Below are 21,065 nucleotides of genomic sequence, written 5' to 3'. Positions count from 1 at the left end.
TGTATGCTGAACAGCTATATTGCTACATATTCGTTTCATTTCTATGAGGATTCATACAGGCTATAGTTTTCATAAACCATAAATGCGATAGCCGCTTAGATACATATGAGCATCTGCACAAATGTGCAGTGAATGATGTTTTCTTCCATACCACAAATCCCTCTTTAACCTCAGGGTATGGCTGCAAAGTAATTCTACTGTCACCTTAGTGTGAATTCAGAATATTTATCATTGTTTAGTATTACTTGCCATTAGAAGACACGATGATATTAGAATTTTCTTCCAGTGTGAAAGTTTCTGCTGTTACTGCTGACAGTACTTTTTGATACTTTATTTAATTAAACTTTAAGTACCAATATTACAATGTTCACACATTGTAATATTGTGTTAAGGTTATATGTTTTCATATAAGGTGGTTTTCATATGAATTTTCATTCAGCTCTGTCACTATAAAGCAACACTTGTGTTTGCTAGTAGAACTGTAAAATGTGCTTAAATTGAACGTGAAAATACATGATGGAGAAAATTCCCTGATATATTATTGACTTTTTATTACTACATTTTATTGCATTTTATAAGTCAATAAGGTATATTTCCCAACTACTTATGAAGATAAATAGAATGTAAAGTTTTTTCTTGTCTTATTTGATTAGTCTCTGTATTCTATGCTGTAGATTTATTTTCTCTGCTGCAGTAACTGTTAAAACTAGGCAGTCTTTTGAGCTCATTTCTTCATATTTTGCTGGGAAAATGAGAAGTTGGTGCAGATATTAATTGAAATGTGCATGGAAATACAGTAAATAAGAAAAAAAAACAGAGTTTGTTCAATTCTAACAAGCTGGAAAGTCAGTATTTGGTGTGACCACATTTATTCTTCAACACAGCCTGAACTCTCTTAGGTAAGCTTTCTTGTAATTTCATCAAGTAGTCTTCAGGAATAGTTCTCCAGGCTTCTTGAAGGACATTTAAAGCACTTATTTGGATGTTGGCTGCCTTTTGTTCTGTTCTTTGTCAAGATGATCCCACCCTGCTTCAAAAATGTTAGCATCTCATCTGAGAGGCCAATCAATGAGTGTTGATGCTTAACAATGAAGCTGTTGCTAATCAGACGCTTTCCAGATGGTATTTCATGGTGGATCACAGTCTAATGGTACTTTTCTGTGTTCATAATCATTTTTGACAATATTCCCAACACCACTGGCTGAAATGCAGCTCCAAACCAGGTTTTATACACTCACAGTGTCCTCTCCTCCTCTGTACATATTGATGACGATTTAAACCAAACATTTCAAATGTGGATTCATTACTCCATCAGACTTAGTGGGTGGCTGTAGCTCAGGTGGCAGAGCAGGTCAGCCCCTAATCAGAAGGTCGGTGGTTTGATCCCAGGCTGCATCCTGGCTGCATGCCAAATATCCTTGGGCAAGATACTAACCCCATGTTTGCCTACTGGTGGTGGTCAGAGGGCCCGGTGGCGCCTGTGTCCGGCAGCCTCGCCTCTGTCAGTGCGCCCCAGGGCAGCTGTAGCTTGCTATCACCAGTGTGTGAATGACTGAATGTAGTGTAAAGCGCTTTGGGGTCCTATGGACTAGAAAAGCGCTATACAAATGCAGGCCATTTACCTGTAGTCACTGATTTTCAGGTCAGTTCTTGTGTAATTTGGCACACCTCAGCCTTTTCTGCCTGTTTCCCTTCCTTAAGAAGGAACAGCCATCCTTCCACTGAGACCATTTCTGATGAGGCTTCAGTGAACAGTAGATGGATCAGCTGAAGGATCATCTCCCAGGCCCTGTGTGAGGTCTTTGCTGGATTTTGTTTTATTCCTTAGAAACATGACTTTTAGATATTGCTCGTCTGCTGTAGATAGATTTTTTTTAAGGATTGCCTCTTCTTTTGCTCTCCACTTGTCGAGCTTTTTTAAGGACACCATGCTGGGATTTTCAGCCAAGTTTTCAAGTTTCAGCTAACAGCTGAAAACTGATATTTTCTTCCAAAAAACACTGTTTTATTCAAACTGTGTCATCTTTGGCATTTTTGTAGATACACTAAAGAGACAGGAAGAAATTATATGCTAATAACAAAGTGCCCAAAGACACAAAATAAAATAGATTTTTCCTAGAACTAGTTCTCACAACCACTTTAAAAAAATCAAAGAAAACAAAATATAAAGAAATGAGAGGTGGCTCAAGACTTTTACATAACACTGCAGCTCATCAGATGTCATTATGAGGCAAGGTATAGCACAATTCAACAACAAGGTGATTCAAAGTGCTTTACAGAGACATTAGAAACAAAAACAAATAAAAAGCATGATTTAAAATTGATTAAAACAAGCAAACAAACTAACTAACTAACTAATTAACAAACAAACAAACAAACAAACAAACAAACAAACAAACAAACAAACAAACAAACAAACAAACAAACAAACAAACAAACAAAACAGTATATAAAATCCAGCCCGTTCTCACTCCCGAGGCATAACATGTCGATGTTTTGTCACGTCCCGCGGCGTTCCTGAGGAATGCGAAAGGAGACCTTCGGCGTTCTTATGGTACGCGGCGGGTTATGGCTGGAATCCAGTGCAATGACGCTCCCGCGGTAATAGGCGTTCCAGCCCTGTATTCCAGCCCTGTATTCCAGCCCTAAACCTAACCTTATCCCTAGCCCTAACCATAAGCGATTTGATGAAAAAGAGCGAACATGTGTAGATGGAGTCCAGACGGTTCTCATATTTCCTCTTTTTTCCGAGGTCGTCATTTAGGAACATGGTGGGTAGCCGAAAACGTAATATGTTGACGATTTGTCACCTAGCGTAAAATGTTACGCTTTGGGAGTGAGAACGTGTTTGATAAAATCAAAACAGATAAAATCAGAACAGTAGATAAAATCAGTGGTTAAATGTAAGTTTTGAAATTTAAGCTTAAAAGTGTGGATTTGGTGCTTTATTCAAATGCAGCTGAGAACAGGTGAGTCTTCAACCTGGATTTAAATAAACTGAGTGTTTCAGCTGATCTGAGGCTTTCTGGGAGTTTGTTCCAGATATAAGGAGCATAAAAGCTGAATGCAGCTTCTCCGTGTCTGGTTCTGACTCTGCGAACTGATAAAAGACCGGATCCAGATGACCTGAGGGATCTGGATGGTTCATACTGGGTCAGGAGGTCACTGATGTATTTTGGTCCCAAACCATTCAGAGCTTTATAGACCAGCATCAGAACTTTAAAGTCTATCCTCTGACGGACAGGCAGCCAGTGTAAGGACCTCAGAGCTGGACTGATGTGGTCCACTTTTTTGGTCTTAGTGAGGACTCGAGCAGCAGAGTTCTGAATGAGCTGTAGTTGTCTGACTGATTTTTTAGGTAGACCTGTAAAGATGCTGTTACAGTAATCAAGCCTACTAAAGATGAATGCATGGACTAGTTTTTCCAGGTCCTGTTGAGACATCAGATCTTTTATCCTTGAAATATTCTTGAGGTGATAGTAAGCTGATTTTGTTATTGTCTTAATGTGTTTTTCTAAGTTTAGGTCTGCATCCATCACTACACCCAAATTTCTCGCCTGGTTTGTGGTTTTTAGATGTATAGATTGAAGTTCTCTGGTGACCTGTAATCATTTTTCTTTGGCGCCAAAGACTATTACTTCAGTTTTGTTTTTGTTTAGCTGGAGAAAATTGTGGCACAACCAGTCATTAATTTCCTCAATGCATTTACCAAGAGCCTGTACAGGGCCTCGGTCTCCTGGTGACATTGTGATATATATTTGTGTGTCATCTGCATAGCTGTGATAGTTTATTTTGTTGTTCTTTATAATCTGTGCCAGTGGGAGCATGTAAATGTTAAACAGAAAGGGTCCCAAGATGGAACCTTGGGGAACTCCACATGTGATACTTGTCTGCTCAGATGTGAAGTTACCTATTGATTCAAAGTATTTCCTGTTTTCTAAGTATGTTTTGAACCGGTTTAGTACAGTTCCTGAAAGACCTGTCCAGTTCTCCAGTCGTTTGAGTAATATGTTGTGGTCAACTGTATCAAATGCTGCACTGAGATCCAGTAAGACTAAGAATGATATTTTTCTACTGTCTGTATTCAGACATATGTCATTAAACACTTTGGTCAGAGCGGTTTCAGTGCTGTGGTTCTGTCTAAAACCTGACTGGAAGGCATCATAGCAGTTATTCTGTTTTAAGAAGTAATTGAGCTGTTGAGAAACTGCTTTTTCAATGATCTTACTTAAAAATGGGAGATTTGAGATCGGCCTGTAGTTGTTCATTTGTGTCTTGTCAAGATTGTCCTTTTTCAGTATAGGTTTAATTACAGCAGTTTTTAGTGATTCTGGAAACACACCTGATATTAAAGAAAAGTTGACGATCTGTAACAGGTCTGACTCCAAAGTCTTTGAGACCTTTTTTTGAGCTGCATGTTTCTTGTGAGATGTGGTTCTGTCTGTAAACCAGCTGATGAAAATGTGTGAAATTGTTTCAATATGTTGGACATTATGCAAGACATGTAAACGCTGCACAGGTTAAAAAAAAAGTGCTATAAAAACTATATTATATGAATTATCTGTGAAATGTACCTCACTGGTATTATTTAAAATGACTGGAAGATATCTGAATATATTTACAGACCCTCTGTCCTCTGTTCTTGTGTTCACAGCTACACTCTCCGTGTGGTCGGAAACGGAATCAAAGCTCAGATCGCCAACCCCGAAGTCAAAGTGAAAGGAGCTGACCCCGTCATAAATCAGATCATTGACAAGCTCAAGCACATCAATCAGGTAAGAGCCGCCAGTGCTTTGTACATATTTACACAGGATTTTATGATTTCATCATTAAACGGGTCTCTCCCTTCCTTTAAAGTCGACATCCCCACCCCTCGTTCTGTCAGACATATGGGAACTGCCTCCTGAGGCAATCTGGTAATTCTCTGTGCTTCTCGGCACCTTTATGAGACATTACGGTAGGCGTCCTTTGTTAGCTGCTCGTAAAGCTGAAGGCCTCAACCTTTGATTCTCAACAAATTAATTCATTTATATCATCCTTCATATTACCGGTAAGCACTGGCTTATTGAAAACTATTCTCAAATGCAAAATCATTTCTAGGCAATGAATGGGAAAAAAAATCAATCATTACACGTTTAGAAACCCATTTGATCCGCTTTGTGTGTCCTTATATTTACACAATTCTTTTTCTGCTCTTTGTCAAAATCAATGTAGCTTTTCTATCACCCCCTCTGCTTTTATGCACGTTTGTGCTGCTGTGGCTCCTTTCAGCGCTGTTTACCTCTGACGATGATGAGATTAGAACAGTTTACGGGAGCACTCTCTCTTCTGCAGCTCCAATAACAGCTGCCATAGCTTCCCTTTGGGTTGTTCCACTGCAGCAGTGGCAGCTTCACATGTCTGTTGCTTTGGTTTCCCAAGTGGCAGGCTGAAGGCCAGGCCATCTCTCTTGACCTCATGCTGGCACCCCCTCTCTGACTAATTCACACCATCTGTGGGATGTCAGAACACATAAATCTATATCATAACCATTTGAGAGTCCCTGATCTGCCTCGTTGACATTCACTATGTATTTATCTTTTGGTGTGTGCCTTTTTGCTGCTGGCATCTTAAATGTGCTTCTTACCTTGTGGTTCTGTGAATGTTTTATTTAATGGAGAAAGACTCAGAAATTGTTTTTCTGCTGCCAAGTAAGTATGAAACGGATGATCAGCGGCTGAGCCTATATTATGCAGTCATTCATAATCCCCGGAGTTAATGTAACTTGAAATCCTATATGTAGCACACTCGGCTATTTTAGCACACTTTTTTGGGTTTTTTTTTGTCAGTCTGCTGTCTTTGACTCAGCCAGAATTAAAAACCAAACGATGATCAGCGTTTTGCTCATTGAATCCTCTGTATCTCTGTCAGTTTGCAAGATTGATCTTCAGTAATATCATCAACTTCATGACATATGGCTAAAGATTTGTGTCTAACGGTGGCACATTTGTTTTATGAAATCTTTATTTCATCAGCCAGTCTCATTAAGATTCTCTCTCGGGTGTCTGTTTTACAAGAGAGACCTAAGGATGAGAAGCATTCATAAGGAAACGATTATCAAACGGAACAACAACACAATAAACAGAAACATTGGCGACAGTTGCAAGAACCACGCTGTACTTTTGTCTTTGCAAAAACACACCGCTTAAATCTGCAGTCATTTTTGGCAGTAAATTGTTTTGGTCATTTGACTCCATTAAAAGTCAATTAAAAGTCAGAAAGAGTCTTAAAAATAGCCAGAATTAAGCACACTCTAACAGATCTGCATGTAGGAGTCATTTGAGCTAAGCACATTTAATCTTCAAATATGTTCATGTTTGAAATGTTGCAGAAATTTTTGGCTCTCTGTGCAGTGCATAAAAAAAATGGCATACATGTAGTTTGACACCGAGGCAGCACGATGGTCAGTGTTGCCTCGTAGTGAGAAGGTCCTGGGTTCGAAGCCAACATCTGTGTGGAGTTTGCATGTTGTACCCAAAGACATGCAGTTAGTGAGGTTAACTGGTGATTCTAACTTGCCCATAGGTGTGAATGTGAGTGCTGTTTGTCTCTCTGTGTGTTACGTTCCAGCCCCCTCCCTGCGATCCTGAATTGGATAAGTGGAAGAAAATGAATAGATAGTAAGAAAGCCTAAATAGACCTTAAGGGATCTCTAATTAAGGGATTAGATCACCTTTTGAAATCAATATACCGGGCAGCATCCATCTCTCATTGTAAAGAGGCAAAAGTGAAAGCAGAACTGGTGGTAGCCATGGGGTTCTGCAGCACTTTGATCGATACAAACAGCTATGTCTGCAATTTTTTTTCCACTGTGCAGAAAGCCAAAAATTTTCAGCAACATTTTCAGCAACATTTCAAATATGAGTATATTTGAGGATTTGCTGTTTAGCTGCTTCAGATGACTCCTACATGCAGATCTAATTCGTTAGTTTACGTTTAATTTGTGCTGTGCCGTCTATTTCAGGTTTTGTATACGCATATGGAAGGGAAAGTTGTGCTTTTCAGTCTCTTTCAGTTTAATCAAGACCAGAGATGGGCAGTAATCCGATTACTTTTTTCAAGTAACTAGTAAAGTAAGGGATTACTATTGCAAAAACGGTAATTAGATTACCGTTACTTTCCCGTAGGAACGCTGCGTTACTGCGTTACTAAAACTGTGATTTTTTTGCGAGAATGTCTCATGACAGTGACGTAAGCGAGTGCGACGTTCGTGACAACAGCTGTGTGCAGATCAACAATGGATCATATATCGAGTGCGGGAGAGAGTATGAGCGTGCAGCGTTTAAAGCGTGGAAGTACTGACCTTACTTTGAGTTTGATTCCATAAAAAGTGACAAAAACATTAGTGTCCATTAGCATTGTGCGTGGGAAGAAAACATCTTTTTACAGCGAAAAAAACCCCTAAACTTCCAAGCAAGCTCCGAGTGCGCTATGACGTAATGGAAAATTCACAGAGAAACTGCCGTATCCTTCCACTGACCGCTGCGGCACACCTGCACCAGGGTAAACCTCCGCCTACCCAACTCCTGCTGTACAGGTGAAAATAGAGCAACAGGACCGCTAGTCTTTGATTTTATTTATTTTCTGCTGTGTTTTACTTGCATCTATTTGAAAGAGTGAGTGTAAACACAAAAAAAAAAAAAATATTTTATGTGCTGGAATGTGCAGAAAATAGGTTTAAATATTAAACAAATTTCTTCCAGTCAGAGAATGTTGCATATAATTAAATTTTTGCTTGATGCATAAAGTTAAAAGATTAAAATTAATAAAACTAAAAAAGTTTTAAAAAGAGACTTTTCCATTTGATTACATTTTGTATGATGGATTATGCAGAAAAAGTAGAATTGGGCTGAAAGATCTATCGCTTTATCACCTATTCAGGTTGTAAATCGTGTTTTTAAAAAGTAACTAAGTAACTAAGTAATTAATTACTTTTGAAAATAAGTAATCAGTAAAGTAATGGGATTACTTTTTGGGGGAAGTAATCAGTAATTAGTTACTGATTACTTTTTTCAAGTAACTTGACCAACACTGATCAAGACAGAACTGAAGTAGCGCTGGCTGCATTGATATTTAAAGACGTTGATTAATCAACTAATTTTTTCTGAGGAGTCTATTAAATGTTGTTAATGTTGTCTAAGTTTAACTGTTGGTATTTAAAGTACCAAAAAAGATGCTAAATACTGTGATTGATTTATTGATTTATAAAAATTATTTTTCCCTGTGAAATATACCAATGAACTAATTGTTCAGTTTGTTTACATGGTGAAAAATGCTGGTTCTCTTCAGTTTCTTCCTCGTCTCTTTTCTCCTTTCTCTTCAAGTGTCACTTGTATTCTTCCTTATGCCGCGTTTTAAAAAGGAGAAAGTCTGCGACCTCATTTGTGGCATCACAAACAGTGATAAAAAGTGACACTTGGGCACAACACTGACATGTAGCTCATTATCACATTACTCTCTCATCTAAGAATCAAATCTTTGGCGTGTGAAGAAACTTACTGAGGTACATCTGATTTTCAGGAACTGCACACAATGTGAGGTGTCATTTCAGAGTCACAGTTTTTTTTCTGTTGTTTTTGAATAATAATCTGTCTTTGTACGATCTTACATTTCAGACAAAATCCCTGGAACAATAAAAATAAGAGTTCTGTGAAAAGTTAGTTATTTCAATTATATTTGAATATCTAACGTGCTAGTATTTGGAATAAACTAAATTAAAAGACATATAACACAGACTTGGTGGCTGCTGGCTGTTTTTAAACAAAGCCAGTTGTTAAATTACTGAAATAAATACATTTACAGAACTTACTCAATAAAATTAGCGTGAACTTTGATCAATTTTATTCCAAAGCAACTTTGCAACATGCAGTGATGCTGTACACAAAGTAATGTCCAAAGCGAGGGTGTCAAACATAAGGTCCAGGGAACAGAAGCAGCCTGGCACAGACTCCAATCTGCCTTTGGAAAATATGACAGGGAGCGTAAATAATTTGGGCATTCATACTATAGCACAGTAATTAAAAAAACAGATAAACTATTAAATAACAGAAAAGTTCCTGCTCTCTCTATGACAATATAAGCTTCTGTTTTTTGTTTGTTTTGTTTTTTTACAAGGGGTCCAAAAAATGGACATTTCCTGTGAATTTACAGAAACTTTCTGTTTATAATTACAGGACGTTCTGGGCAATGAGCTATGTGATTTTTTTTTTCTGTAATTTTACACATTTTTTTAAAATTGAAGCCCAAAGAGTCACGCTGACAGATTTCTTTCTTTTACCGTAGCAGAGTTTCTATATCACATGGAAAATCTAGGACAATTAAACTATCTCAGAGATTAAATGTGCAGTTCAACAGGGGAATTAAACTGCACATTTGAAAGGGGAGTGTCAGTTGTCTGGCCCACTTAAGATCAAAGTGGGCTGTATGTGGATCTTGATATGAAAGAAACCATCTATGTCCACTGTGAACGACCATCTTTGAACAGAGGCGATGGTTTACGACACCAACTGTCTGCCATCTATAATCCAGTTTTGAGATCCCTTCCCAGACGCCTTAACGCCCAGCCACATCCTGGGCCTTTTGACCTCAGTAAATCACACGATAGGATGGGGCTAGTTTCACAGTGGGTTAACCCGAAACCTTGGCTGATTGTGACCTACAGCCGTTTTCACACCTTGGCTCGTGTAATTAGGTAGAGGATCAATAGGGGGTCCATGTCCCTCTTGGGGGGACACTGAAATAGAGCTTAAATCTGGGACTCTTCCTCATTTGACCCTAGAACTGAAGAAGCTTCTTGGATGAGAGTTGAAACATCTTCAAGCAACTTAAAGAAGTCCAGAGGCTTTTCTTTCCAAGCTCCTTAGACCTCTTCATATGAAATGAATTTGACATCTCTAGTCTGAAGCTTAAAAAATACATTTTGAGATTAGTTTTGCGTACAGAGTTAGGCACCATTGCAGCATCCTCGTAAAACGATTTTTTTTAGCATGCACAAGCGGTATCCACTGCTCTCTCATCAGCTGTCACAAAGAGGCATTGAGGTGTGCAGTTCACAGTTTTGAATGAAATGCTTTGAGAGCTATTGGATGGCTTCTCTTAAAATGTGTTTTAAAGTTTTGTCTCCCCCTCAGTATGAACATAAATGTAAAAACACATATTGGGCCATGTTTGCAAGTTTATGGTGCAAATAAAATGTAAGCAGCTCGCCTCATGTGTAAACATCTGGGATACTTTAAAATATGCATCTACTGCGTGACCTGTATGAGACAGACTGCTGAAAAACGTGTTGACACATCACAGCCTACTTTAGATCTGCGGGTCAGCGTGAATCTGATGAACATAATTTGTGCAATAAAATGTTCAGACAACTCTGCCCACAAACGTGTTTCTTGGAACAAAGCTTCCTTTACTCGCTCAGGTGTTTCAAGAATATCGACGCTGACTACACAGCACACAAATGTTAGCAAATCACAGATGGCACCGAGTCCCAGGGAGTATGAATAGAGTATGAATATCCAGATAAATGCCTGACAATAAAAGTTTTTCTGTTAATTAAACAGAGTTAAACACAGACGCCTTTTTGTGTTTGCTGCTAATAATATCATTTTCACTGTAAAGCAAAAAGTCTTCCACTAAAGTGTGAAAACAAATGCTGTTATCGTGATCAGCAAGAATTTTCGTGACATTAATTAGTTTGCTCGTTTGGCTAAGCGGACCATAAACTAAAGTCTGATTGCAAACGTGGAAGGATGCAGAGGGAAAGTGCGTTTGTGACTTTCTCCAAAAATGTACATGTTTGAACAGATAAAGCAGAAGTAATACAGAAAGCAAAAGACGCCTCTTGATCAGCCTCTTGGAGACATCAGTCTCCAGTAATTCAGGACAAACTTGGCAACGCCGCTTTGGCCCAAACACCGCCGCGTTCCAGCTTTGAAATTGTGCTGCTAGTTTCCCCTTTACTTTTGCTTCCTAAAGTCAATTTTAAATTGGCTAATTCTGGATGTTCCACAATTGTCTGGTTGACTGTGATGGCTGTTCAATAAGCAGTTTTATGTGGAAAGGAGAGCCCTTGACAGTCTGATTTTTGTAGTTAAAACCTACTCGTGTTTAAATACAACATTTGCCCTTCTGCACACGCTCTGTTCGCCAAGTCTTCGTGGTGTGTGCCAGCACAGCCTCCGGCACATGCAGACAAAATAAAAATACAGATTCTGTGCTGATGCAGCAGGGTAAATGCTGACCCCTGCCTATTCGTGTGTAGTCACGATGGGTACCATCTACATCAGTCCTGTTTTTAGATTTTTATCCGGCTTTGTTTCAATGAATTCAAGATATAAGTAAATGAACAAAAAAACAAGAAGAAAAGACCCTGCACCGACACATTTAGTAAAAGTTATACTGAGTCAGACTAATTCTCAATGGAAGTGCTTTATTATTGCTTCATATCAGTTAAAAATAATAACATATCACTCCTTACGCTTTCTTCTTACTGCTTTCCTGTATGTAGAGATTTCAGTAGCTACAGTACAGACAATATTCAGACTTTTTTCACTGAGATTTACTACTGAAAAGATCTTGAAAAATAGAAATGCTAACATTGTTGTTCAAATAGTGATTGCAGCAAAACACGATGTGTATAAAAACTAACAATGGCAGGAGACTGAACAGCCATTCAGATCATCTAAACCAGCTTTCTGACTGCAGAAGCTTTAAACGCCTTGAAAATACAGTTAGCACATATCATGGCTGTAACCTGTTTTTTTTTAAACTTGGTACTACAAATCATATGTTAGATGAGGTTGGATTTCAGTTATTCATGACAGTAGAGAAGCTTCTAGAGAGTTTATTTTAACCCAAACGATGACATTCTCAAATCTATCCAAACAGCGACAGAAAACCAAAAGGTCTCCAGAGTGTCCAGACTTGAATACAAGTCTCCAGATATAGATTTTGATTTAGACCCTTACTCCTCCCTTTTCTTCAAAGCAGGGATTTCATGGGGATTTTTTTGTTTTTTGTTTTTTTTTACCCCTCAGCTGCAAGAGGTTTGTGGGGAATTGCGGGTGGCGTGGACATCCAAGATTTTGAATACAATAACCCGAGAATAGGGTGGCAGAGGATTTCCAAATGACACCATACGTGCATCAACTAAAAATCTTAGACCAGTGGTGTCCTCGAGGCCTCAAGGTCAAGGTCGGAGGTCGAGTTTTCTGAAAATCAACGCAGGATTTCGAAATTCAACAAGTACTCAAAATCTACTAAAAATCTTACATGAGTTTGAATCTCAGGCTGATTTTCCAACATTCACCTTGAATTTTCACATTTATATCACAGGTGGATCTACTAGGAGGCTAAGGGTAGCACTGGCGGCTGCCAGTATTTTATTTTACACGGTTGTAATGCACAGTTAGTGCAGCAGAGAATCCATCAGTACAAACCAGTGTGATGCAAAAAAGGGGCAGATTGGTTAGCAGTCAATTTGAGAGGAGAACGTCAGTGGAGATGCACATACAAGGTAAAATGGATGTAAGTGGTCAATCAGATACATAAAGCATTTAGCTAGCAAAATCAGTTAATAACTAATCAATCAGAGTGCATTCTGCCTGCAGCACCCGCCACAGCCTGTAATTTATTCTACCAGCCAAGCTAATTGATATTTTTTACACAATAATTCCAGTAATCAGCAGAATTAAAAACCTGTTGTCAAGCATGCTTTTTCAGATATTTAACTGAGAGACATGTTTTCCTTCATGTTCAGCAGTGTGGGTGTTGCAGTGCTTTTTAAAAAAGGAAAGAAGATACTCAGTCAATCTATGGCACAACCACTTCAGTCAACTTTGCTTTTTAGTTTTATCAAAGTCCTTCTGGAAGTAAGCCTTGCCACTCAACACCTATCTTGGAACTGCCTCTGGGCAGTTACTTCAGGCTAACGAGACCAGGCCCCTAAATGAATGAGGGAGTGAAGCATTACTGGAGTTTCAGTGTTGACCGGGCTGTAAAATCTGCTTGTATAGAATTACAAGTTCAGTCTCAAGGGAAAAAAATATTTTGGAGACTTTTCCTTAAAAAGCCTTTTTTATTCTTACATGTTATCCTTCTACTGTGCATTTGCAAAGCTTTATTTATGGCTTGATTCGATGTGCATGTCATCTCACCAGAGTACTTGGAAAGAAACCTTACCTTTATTCCCTTATAGTACCTATATCATTAATACAAAACCATCCATTATACAGTTAAACATCACCTCTGCGCTTGCATCAGGGCCACATGTTTCCCACTTTGGGTGTTGTAAAGCACATTATTGAATTTTTGCCATAAATTTCCCCTACTGTGTCTCCGCTTTCAGGATGAGAACTTGCGGAAATGAGCTGTCTTTTATGTTTTCATGGAAACTCTCTTGTTAGGGAGGCTGGTTGGTACAAATGTTCGGACAATCACACTTAAAATGTTGAGCTCGGACTTTCTGAAGCAGTAAATTTGTAAGAGAGCAAAATGGCATCTTAAGGGCTTGTGCTTTTACTTCTGAGAAAGGAGAAATATGGAAACTGTGTGTTTTCGTAGTAGTCGGCAATGGAGGAAGGTAAAACTTTACAAATGATCTTGTATCTAAAAACTTTAAATTATACATCTGGCACGATTCATCTAGCAGCTTGTGCATTCACAATCCTTCAGTCTAGTTATTATCATCTGGCTGGGACTTGATTTGCAAATGGGTCTGATTTGCAAATAGTTCTGATTGGCATGTCATTAGCTGCTGAAGTGCGGCACAAGTGTCAGCGAGAGTGTATGACCTGAATTGCCATCAGGCGTTCATTTTAAACTGTCAGACTTTATTTCTCTACCATTTCATGTTATGAGCATGCAGCATGGTTTTACACACCAAGGAGTGCTAAGAAGTGGCTGCGATTCACAGCCAGTGTGGCTTTTTAAAAAGGAGACTTGGTCCTGGGAAGGATATTTGGGTTCATATTTCAAATTCAGTCACTTTTAAATGCTGATCCTGAATTTCTGTGTGTGTTTGTGTGTTGAGGGATGAGTCTGTGACCAGCAGAAACATCAATTATTTATTGCAGTGTACAAACGAGTGGCTGTGTGCACATCTGCATATCCACTACATAAAACAGCATTATGCAAATCATTATAGCGGGGGTTAACTTAATATGATGAAACTTGTCTTAAAGTATGCACGTGTGCAGGTAAATCCCAGAATCTCTTTTCTAGAGAAAGAAGGAAGTGTACACTGAAAGGCAAAAGGTGGCATTCTATTATCTTTAAAGACGCTGCTGTTGGGCATTTGTATGAGGATAAGAGTGATAGCCATGCAAATGTTGATTTTCATGTTTTCCATCTACATATCAGAAATGTTTTCATTCATCTGCCCCTGACCTTGACTAACCAGAGCACAGAAGCTTCCCCAAGTTTCCCTGGGACCAAATGGAAATATATCATTACTATTCTGCACCCGAGACCGCAGAAAACACAAAACGGCAATGCATCTATTGACAAATTTATTATACAATCTGAGTGTACAAACTCTAGATTTCATCATCTTGCTCATCAGCAGCTCTTTCCTATGAATTATTTGTGGGCTCCTCTCCTTCCTTGCCTGTCCTCTCCTCTTGATGTGGTAAAACCCATCAAGAATCTATAAGTAGGCTCTGTCCCAGTGTCTCTCAATCAAAATCAGGGGCAAGCAGCTCCTCACCCACTCTGCCGGCTGAATTATTTACCAGCCATTGATGTGGTGGTTGACCAGCAGTTTTGCTTCTGAATTATTCATATCGTCTCTCCTCTCCTGAACGCGTATACCAAAATGCAGCATCTGAAAGTCCGGTTTGGGATTAAACCCAATCTTATTTATTACCATTATCCTCAAGTCTCAAGATGATTTATTTTTAACACAACACATCCACTTAATTCCTGTTGCAGCTTACGAAGGAGTGTGTAAAGTCATAAATGTCGTTACTGTGCAAGTGTGTCTTAATTAGAGAAAAATCCCAGAACCTGCAGGATAATGATTTTTTTTTTTACCCACACAAGGTGTTTAAAACATTCAAAGACAAATCCGGCTAAGCTGCCTACACGCAGATAAGTTTATCTTAAGTGAATGTATGTGATTATAGTTTAAGCAACAGCAGCATAATCCTCTTCGTGCACTTGGACATAGGTTGTGAAATTCAAGTTCTGCAGCACAGCAAAGTCCAAAATCACACATGAATAATTCACATTTTTTAATTTTAATTCACGTTCATACTAAATTTTAAGAGCTGCCTCTCAATTGCGTTTGTGTGTAGTTGATTTGGTTTGTGGAGGAGCACGTTCTGCAAATACAGTGTTCATTTCAAATATAGTGACCTAATGCTGTCAGCTACAGTAACAGTGCTTATGCTTAGCTTTTAATTAAAGCTGAACTGTTTTCTGTAACAGATGTGAACGTTTAGAACAGCTAACAAGTAACTGGACAATTTATTAGGTACACCTTGTTCATATTTAATCCTTCACCGTGCAGCAAGGTGTTGACAACATTCCTCAGAGGGCCTAAAGTGTGGCGAGAAAGTGACCTGCACATCATCGCAGTAGGATAGATCAATGCTTTCATTTTGTTTTCTGGCAAATTCCTATCCTACCATCTGAATGTTGCAGCAGGAATCAAGACTCGTCAGTCCAAGCAACATTTTCCCAATCTTCTGTCGTCCAATTTTGGTGAGCATGTGTAAACTGAAGCCTCAGTTTCCTGTTCTTACCTGACAGGAGTGGTAGCCAGTGTCATCTTCTGCTGCTGTAGCCAATCTGCTTCAAGTTTCGACATGTTGTGCTCCCAGAAATTATTTTCTGTATATACCTTGGTTGTAATGAGCGGTTATTTGGGATATTGTTGCCTCTCTGAATGTCTGGCCATTCTTCTCTGATGTCTGAGCCCATGAACTGCAGCAGTTTCTGAAATACTCCTGCTTGGCACCAAGAGCCATGTCACATTCCAAATCGCTTAAATCCCCTTTGTTACATATTCCTAAATGTACTTTAGAGGGTCATCTTGATCATGCCTACATGAAGTGAATCGCTGTCATGTGATTGGCTGATTAGATATTTGTGTTTAAAAGTGGTTATCAGGTGTACCTAACAAAGTGGCTAAATAAAGCAACTTAATAAATAAATAAATAATGCATTCTCAGTTTGGCAGCAGTGTCTTTTTTTTATTTAAGTTGACTCATAGGAGAGCTTAACTTGAATGATAATATTCACTTTGTAGTCTAATATCTGCTCTGACCACTCAATCGCTGACCCGCTGCCTCTTTGTCGCTGATGCACTTGCTCTGCATAAACACACTGTCAGCGCCGCTGCTGACGAGAGGAAGATGGGCGATGACAGCGAGCATCTCGGGAGCCGACTCGCACACTGACACTTTTTTTCTCCCCCCTGCTCCGACTGGCAAAAATGATCATTGTAAGATCTCTTCCCCCACCCTCTATTTACAGATAGCAGAACATGTTCAAAGGGAATACTAATGAGCTTAAAAATCTGCACAGGGCTTGATTCATTGCTTGGATGTCTGAAGGTGTGATTCATGTTGCCATATGACACCCTGCACCTCTTTAGGAAATGTACCCTGTACACGAGAGGCGATCTGGAAATGAAATGCTTTTAGTTGTCTGTGACAGTTTACCTGAAACTTTGAATTCTTTGGCAGTGTTTTTGGGGAGTGTATGTACTTTGGTCTGTGAAATGCAGACTGAGTGGTTGTGTAGGCAGGATAAATATAATGATAATGCCCTAACATTTACAAGATGCTGTTACATGGCAGTCACCTCTTTCCATTACTGTAGATGCAGCTGAAGTGCGTGCCTTAATGGTGCGAGGTCACAAATTGGAGTTGACAGCTGAGTGAAAATTGACAGCATCGCGGTGACATTTTCTGCTGTCTGCATAATGCTCGCTGAAACCATGGTTTCGCTGTTTAAAGACGCCGCGGGTCAAACAAATGAAACTACAGTCAGAGTTTAATTAGTTCTTATGTTTTATTTGTTTCAATTGCTTCAGTCACATTTACTCCAAAAGCAGATGCCAAACAATACCCATCTTAATAAAACCTCACTTTGTGCCAGATAGTATAACTGAGTGATACTTCAGAAAATGCAAATGAAACTCTGAGCTGCATGCTTTAGGTACTGTTTTAGTTTATGTATGTGTGCTTTTTTTTTTCTTTTTTTTGTAGCTTTTTTTTTTGGGGGGGGGGGGGGGTTGTTTGTGGGAAGTATTCATTATTCTCACTACCTGTGGGGAGAAACTGTCTTTGAAATAGCTGCTGCTTGAGTTAATGCTTCGGTAGCGTTTTCCAGATGGCAGGAGTGAGAAAAGTGTGTGGGCTGGTTGACTGGTGTCCTTGATGATGCTCTGGGCTTTCCTTATGCAGCAGGTGATGAAGATATCATAAGCCCATCATAAGTAAGTGTGTGCCAGATTTTTTTATGATTTTTTTTGAGGCAGGCTTTACTCTCTTTAGCAGCAGTTTTCAGTCCTGTCCAGTTGAAACTGCCAATATATATAGTGCGATGTAGCCAGTCAGAGTACCAAAAGCTCGGTTCCCATGCCAACTCGTTTAAGTCACCTTACGACTTCGAGTCTTTGTTGTGATTTTCTGAGCTGGTGGAGGAAGCAGCTGGCATTATGACAAAGTTTGTGATGTGCACTGTGGCGAGTTTGGAACTTAATGCAATACATCAGGCGGCCAGGACTGTTTTAAGGGCGGGGAGTGGAGGACGCTAAACACAGTGAAATGTATGTGTGCCCAGTGCTGTGCAAAAGTCTTGGGCCATCCGTCCTTCCTTTAGATTTTGCTATGAAACTGGGAATAGGTACAGCACTTTACATGTATACAGATACAGCATATAAGGCATAAATGGCGTCTGTACAACTGTAATGAGCTTGAATATCAATATTGCTATGACCAACTTTATTCTGAACTCTTTTATGCAAGCTTTCCTGTAATTTCTTGACGTAGTTTTCAGTTCTTCACACTTCTGAAAGGACATTGAAATGTCTTCCTCGGATGTTGGCTGCCTGTTGTTCCATGACCAAGCTTCCACTGCGTTTTACAGATGCCTGAACACCCTCACTGCAGGAGACCTGTGGCCATCGGTTTTCAGTCGAGTTCTTGTGCCTTTTCTCCCTGCTTCCCTTCCTTAAGAATGACTTGCACCCTTTCACTGAGGCCATTTCTGATGAGGCTTCAGTGAACAGTAGACAGACAGCTGAAGGGCCAAATGTGTCTCTCAGGTCCTGGGTCAGGTCTTTGCTGGATTTTCTCTCTGTTTTTTTAACGACTTGACTTTCAGATGCTTTTCATCTTCTGTAGACAGACTTCTCGCCAAGTTTTCAGCTCTTTGTCAATCACGATATGGTAAAGCTGTGTTATTCTTGGAATTTTTATAGATTCGACTAAAGAAAGGGGAACAAATGATGTGTTTTTGTGGCAGGCTGCTAGTGCCTAAAGTGCCTAAAGATCCAATTTAAAATGGGCTCTTTGGTAAGTTTTCTGTTCTCTGTCGACACAATACTGTTTTATCTGTTGCGCCTTCTTTATGCTTGAATGATACATGGCTCAGTGTTAAGTGGCTTAAAAACAACCGTTCCTCTGATAATGGTCACGTACAAGGACCGGACTAAAACTAAGTAAAAAAGGAGCCAATGTCCAAAAAACAAAACAAAAAACAAACCTTTGAAAGACCTGCAGGATGCCCGCAGAAGTATTGCTCAGACCACGTTAAAGAAATCAGAAGATAGTCTAGCCATTGGATCCTTGGCAAACTCCTGTAATACTGCATATTTACATTATTATTAAATATATTATTAAAACCACGGATATGAAGTTATTAATAGTCATCGCTATCATGTTGTTATAGTTGGGAAATCTTGTTTCATGTGGCTGTTACTTTGACACGCACTACACGCACTCTCTGCCCAATAACCATGCCCCCGATGGCAGGCAGCACCTCCCATCTCTTCTGCAGGAAACTGAACCACCACTCAACAGTTAAAGGACACAAAGTGTGTCCGAGGCAGTGACCCAGTCTTCATGCTCTCCATAGCCCAATCTGATCAAGCACCCGTGGGATATACTGGGGCAAATCCTTTCCATGGAGGCTCCACCTGGCAACCCACAGGACCCAAAGAATACTCTGTTAATATGGTACCAGACACCATGGGACACCCCTGAACTCCCCAGGCTCCAGCTGCATTTTTTTTGGTAGAACAAGAAAAAACAAGAGGCACCTAAACAACCCTTCTTCATCTTTTGAGACTGTACACCCTCAGTTTCTTTCTGTGCCTCTTCTTCTTCAATGAGAAAGACGCATGGAAAGTTCTTCCCACCAGAGATGTGAGCGGAGGAGTGGAAGCAACAGACAAATGAGGCACCCTTGCTTCTGAGCTGTCATTTCAAAAGCAATGTGACAGCAATGTGACAGCAGTGTGACATGTAGCGCAGCTGTATCCTATGTTTATTGTTTTGTCACAGCCTACTGCTGTATTTTATCTCCGATGTCAGATAAGCATAACAGTGTTCATGACACTTGTAGATCCAGGCCTGCTTTTAATCAAATGCACAATGTGCCTCAGTGTGACACGAATGTACAGATGTCGTGCATTTTTTAAAACAATTACACAAACGCAAACGTGGAAAGGCACAAAGATCATGAAGTAGATCACCCTAAATAACTGAAATGACTTAAAAGGAAATATTTATTGATAAATTCGTCTTCCTGCCCCTATTTGAATGTCCCATCTGTGTGTCACATGCCTTCTTCAGATAAACGGTTTACATTTGTGAAGCATTCAACTGTCCATCCTCCATCACAGCTCCTGCAGGCCTCTGCTCTCCTTGCTCTTTTCTCCTCCAGATGCATTTTTAGGTATTGAGACATCCTGTGAGGTGGTGCACTCAGATTGGTTTCCAGTTCACAGGGCTCATCGGTGTATATATCACTTTGGGGAAATGGGTGAGAAAATTTGCAGCCTTTCCCAGCTGACATAGGGCCAGAGGCAGGCTACACGCTGGAGAGGCACATCAACACGCACAGAGAAAGACCGATACACTCTCGCATCTACACCTGCAGCCAACTTGGAATCATCAATTAACCTAACAAGCATTTCCTCACATTTGCGTGTTGGGTTAGGTTTTGCTTTAAGGCTCACAAAGACGATATTAACATCCCGATGTTTAGCAGGTACGGTCGCGTGCCAGGCCTCTGATTAGCATTGAAGCTGGAGGGACTATATGGCCATAGGGTCTGAGATGTAAGGTATGGGAGAAGGTCACATTTTGACCCTGTGATGACGCTGGAGGATGGTCCAGCAATCACACCACTCTTTAAAATTCAACCTCAGGGCACAATGAATATTGTTACCAAATTTAATTAAAATCCATCCAATATTGATATTTAAGCCCTGACCAAATTAGTGGAGTTACTGACAGACCCTTATTATCATTACTGGAGCTTTAAGAGCAGAATTTTAATCTACCTTGTTTGCATGTTGTTTGTGACGTGAGTTTCTGAATTCTTTGCGATTTGTGTTTATATTCCCCACATATGGATGTGTAATAAAAACAAAAGGAAGAAAGACAGGCAGACCGTGCACGATAAAACTCCTCATAAATGCAATTTAAAACTCAGGGCTTTGAACAGGAGCTGTGTGGTCACCGCAACAGTGAAAATATGTTTCATTTTCTGCTGCTTTTCTAATATTGATTGGTTTGTAAAATGCTTTGGTAAGCGAGCGGTGGATGAGCCTCGGTGTCACCGAGGTGTTGTTTTGCAACTTGAAGATAAAAAGCCATTTCTAAATCACTGCATGACTGTGCTTGCACTGGCCTCTGAATATTGCGTAACACCAGTTTCTGTCTGAAGGCGCCAAAGCAAATGGTTTAGCACAGAATGGAGAGTGACACAAAATCCCACAAATAAACAAACCAGGATTAAGAATGCAATAATCACAGTCTTCGCTTTCCACCTCGCCATCCCATGTCCTC

The 21,065-nt window shown here is 39.7% G+C and overlaps 1 protein-coding gene across 2 annotated transcripts in view; it reads left to right on the top strand.

The window, feature by feature from the left end:
* The window catches only part of gpc5a (glypican 5a), a 155,244-nt gene that overhangs the window by 73,595 nt on the left and 60,584 nt on the right, over positions 1-21,065 (top strand). For both annotated transcript variants that reach the window (XM_085403184.1, XM_085403192.1), the window contains exon 7: positions 4,655-4,775. In XM_085403184.1, coding sequence (XP_085259310.1) covers positions 4,655-4,775 — 121 coding nt within the window. The remainder of the gene's footprint in view (positions 1-4,654; positions 4,776-21,065) is intronic.

Source organism: Rhamphochromis longiceps, linkage group LG1 (genome assembly GCF_057381845.1).
Source record: "Rhamphochromis longiceps isolate RC_006_pf linkage group LG1, R_longiceps_female_GT1.1, whole genome shotgun sequence".
NCBI classification, from domain to species: domain Eukaryota; kingdom Metazoa; phylum Chordata; class Actinopteri; order Cichliformes; family Cichlidae; genus Rhamphochromis; species Rhamphochromis longiceps.
The sequence above is the reverse complement of the archived record's forward strand: the minus strand, read 5'-3'. Positions and strand labels throughout refer to the sequence as shown.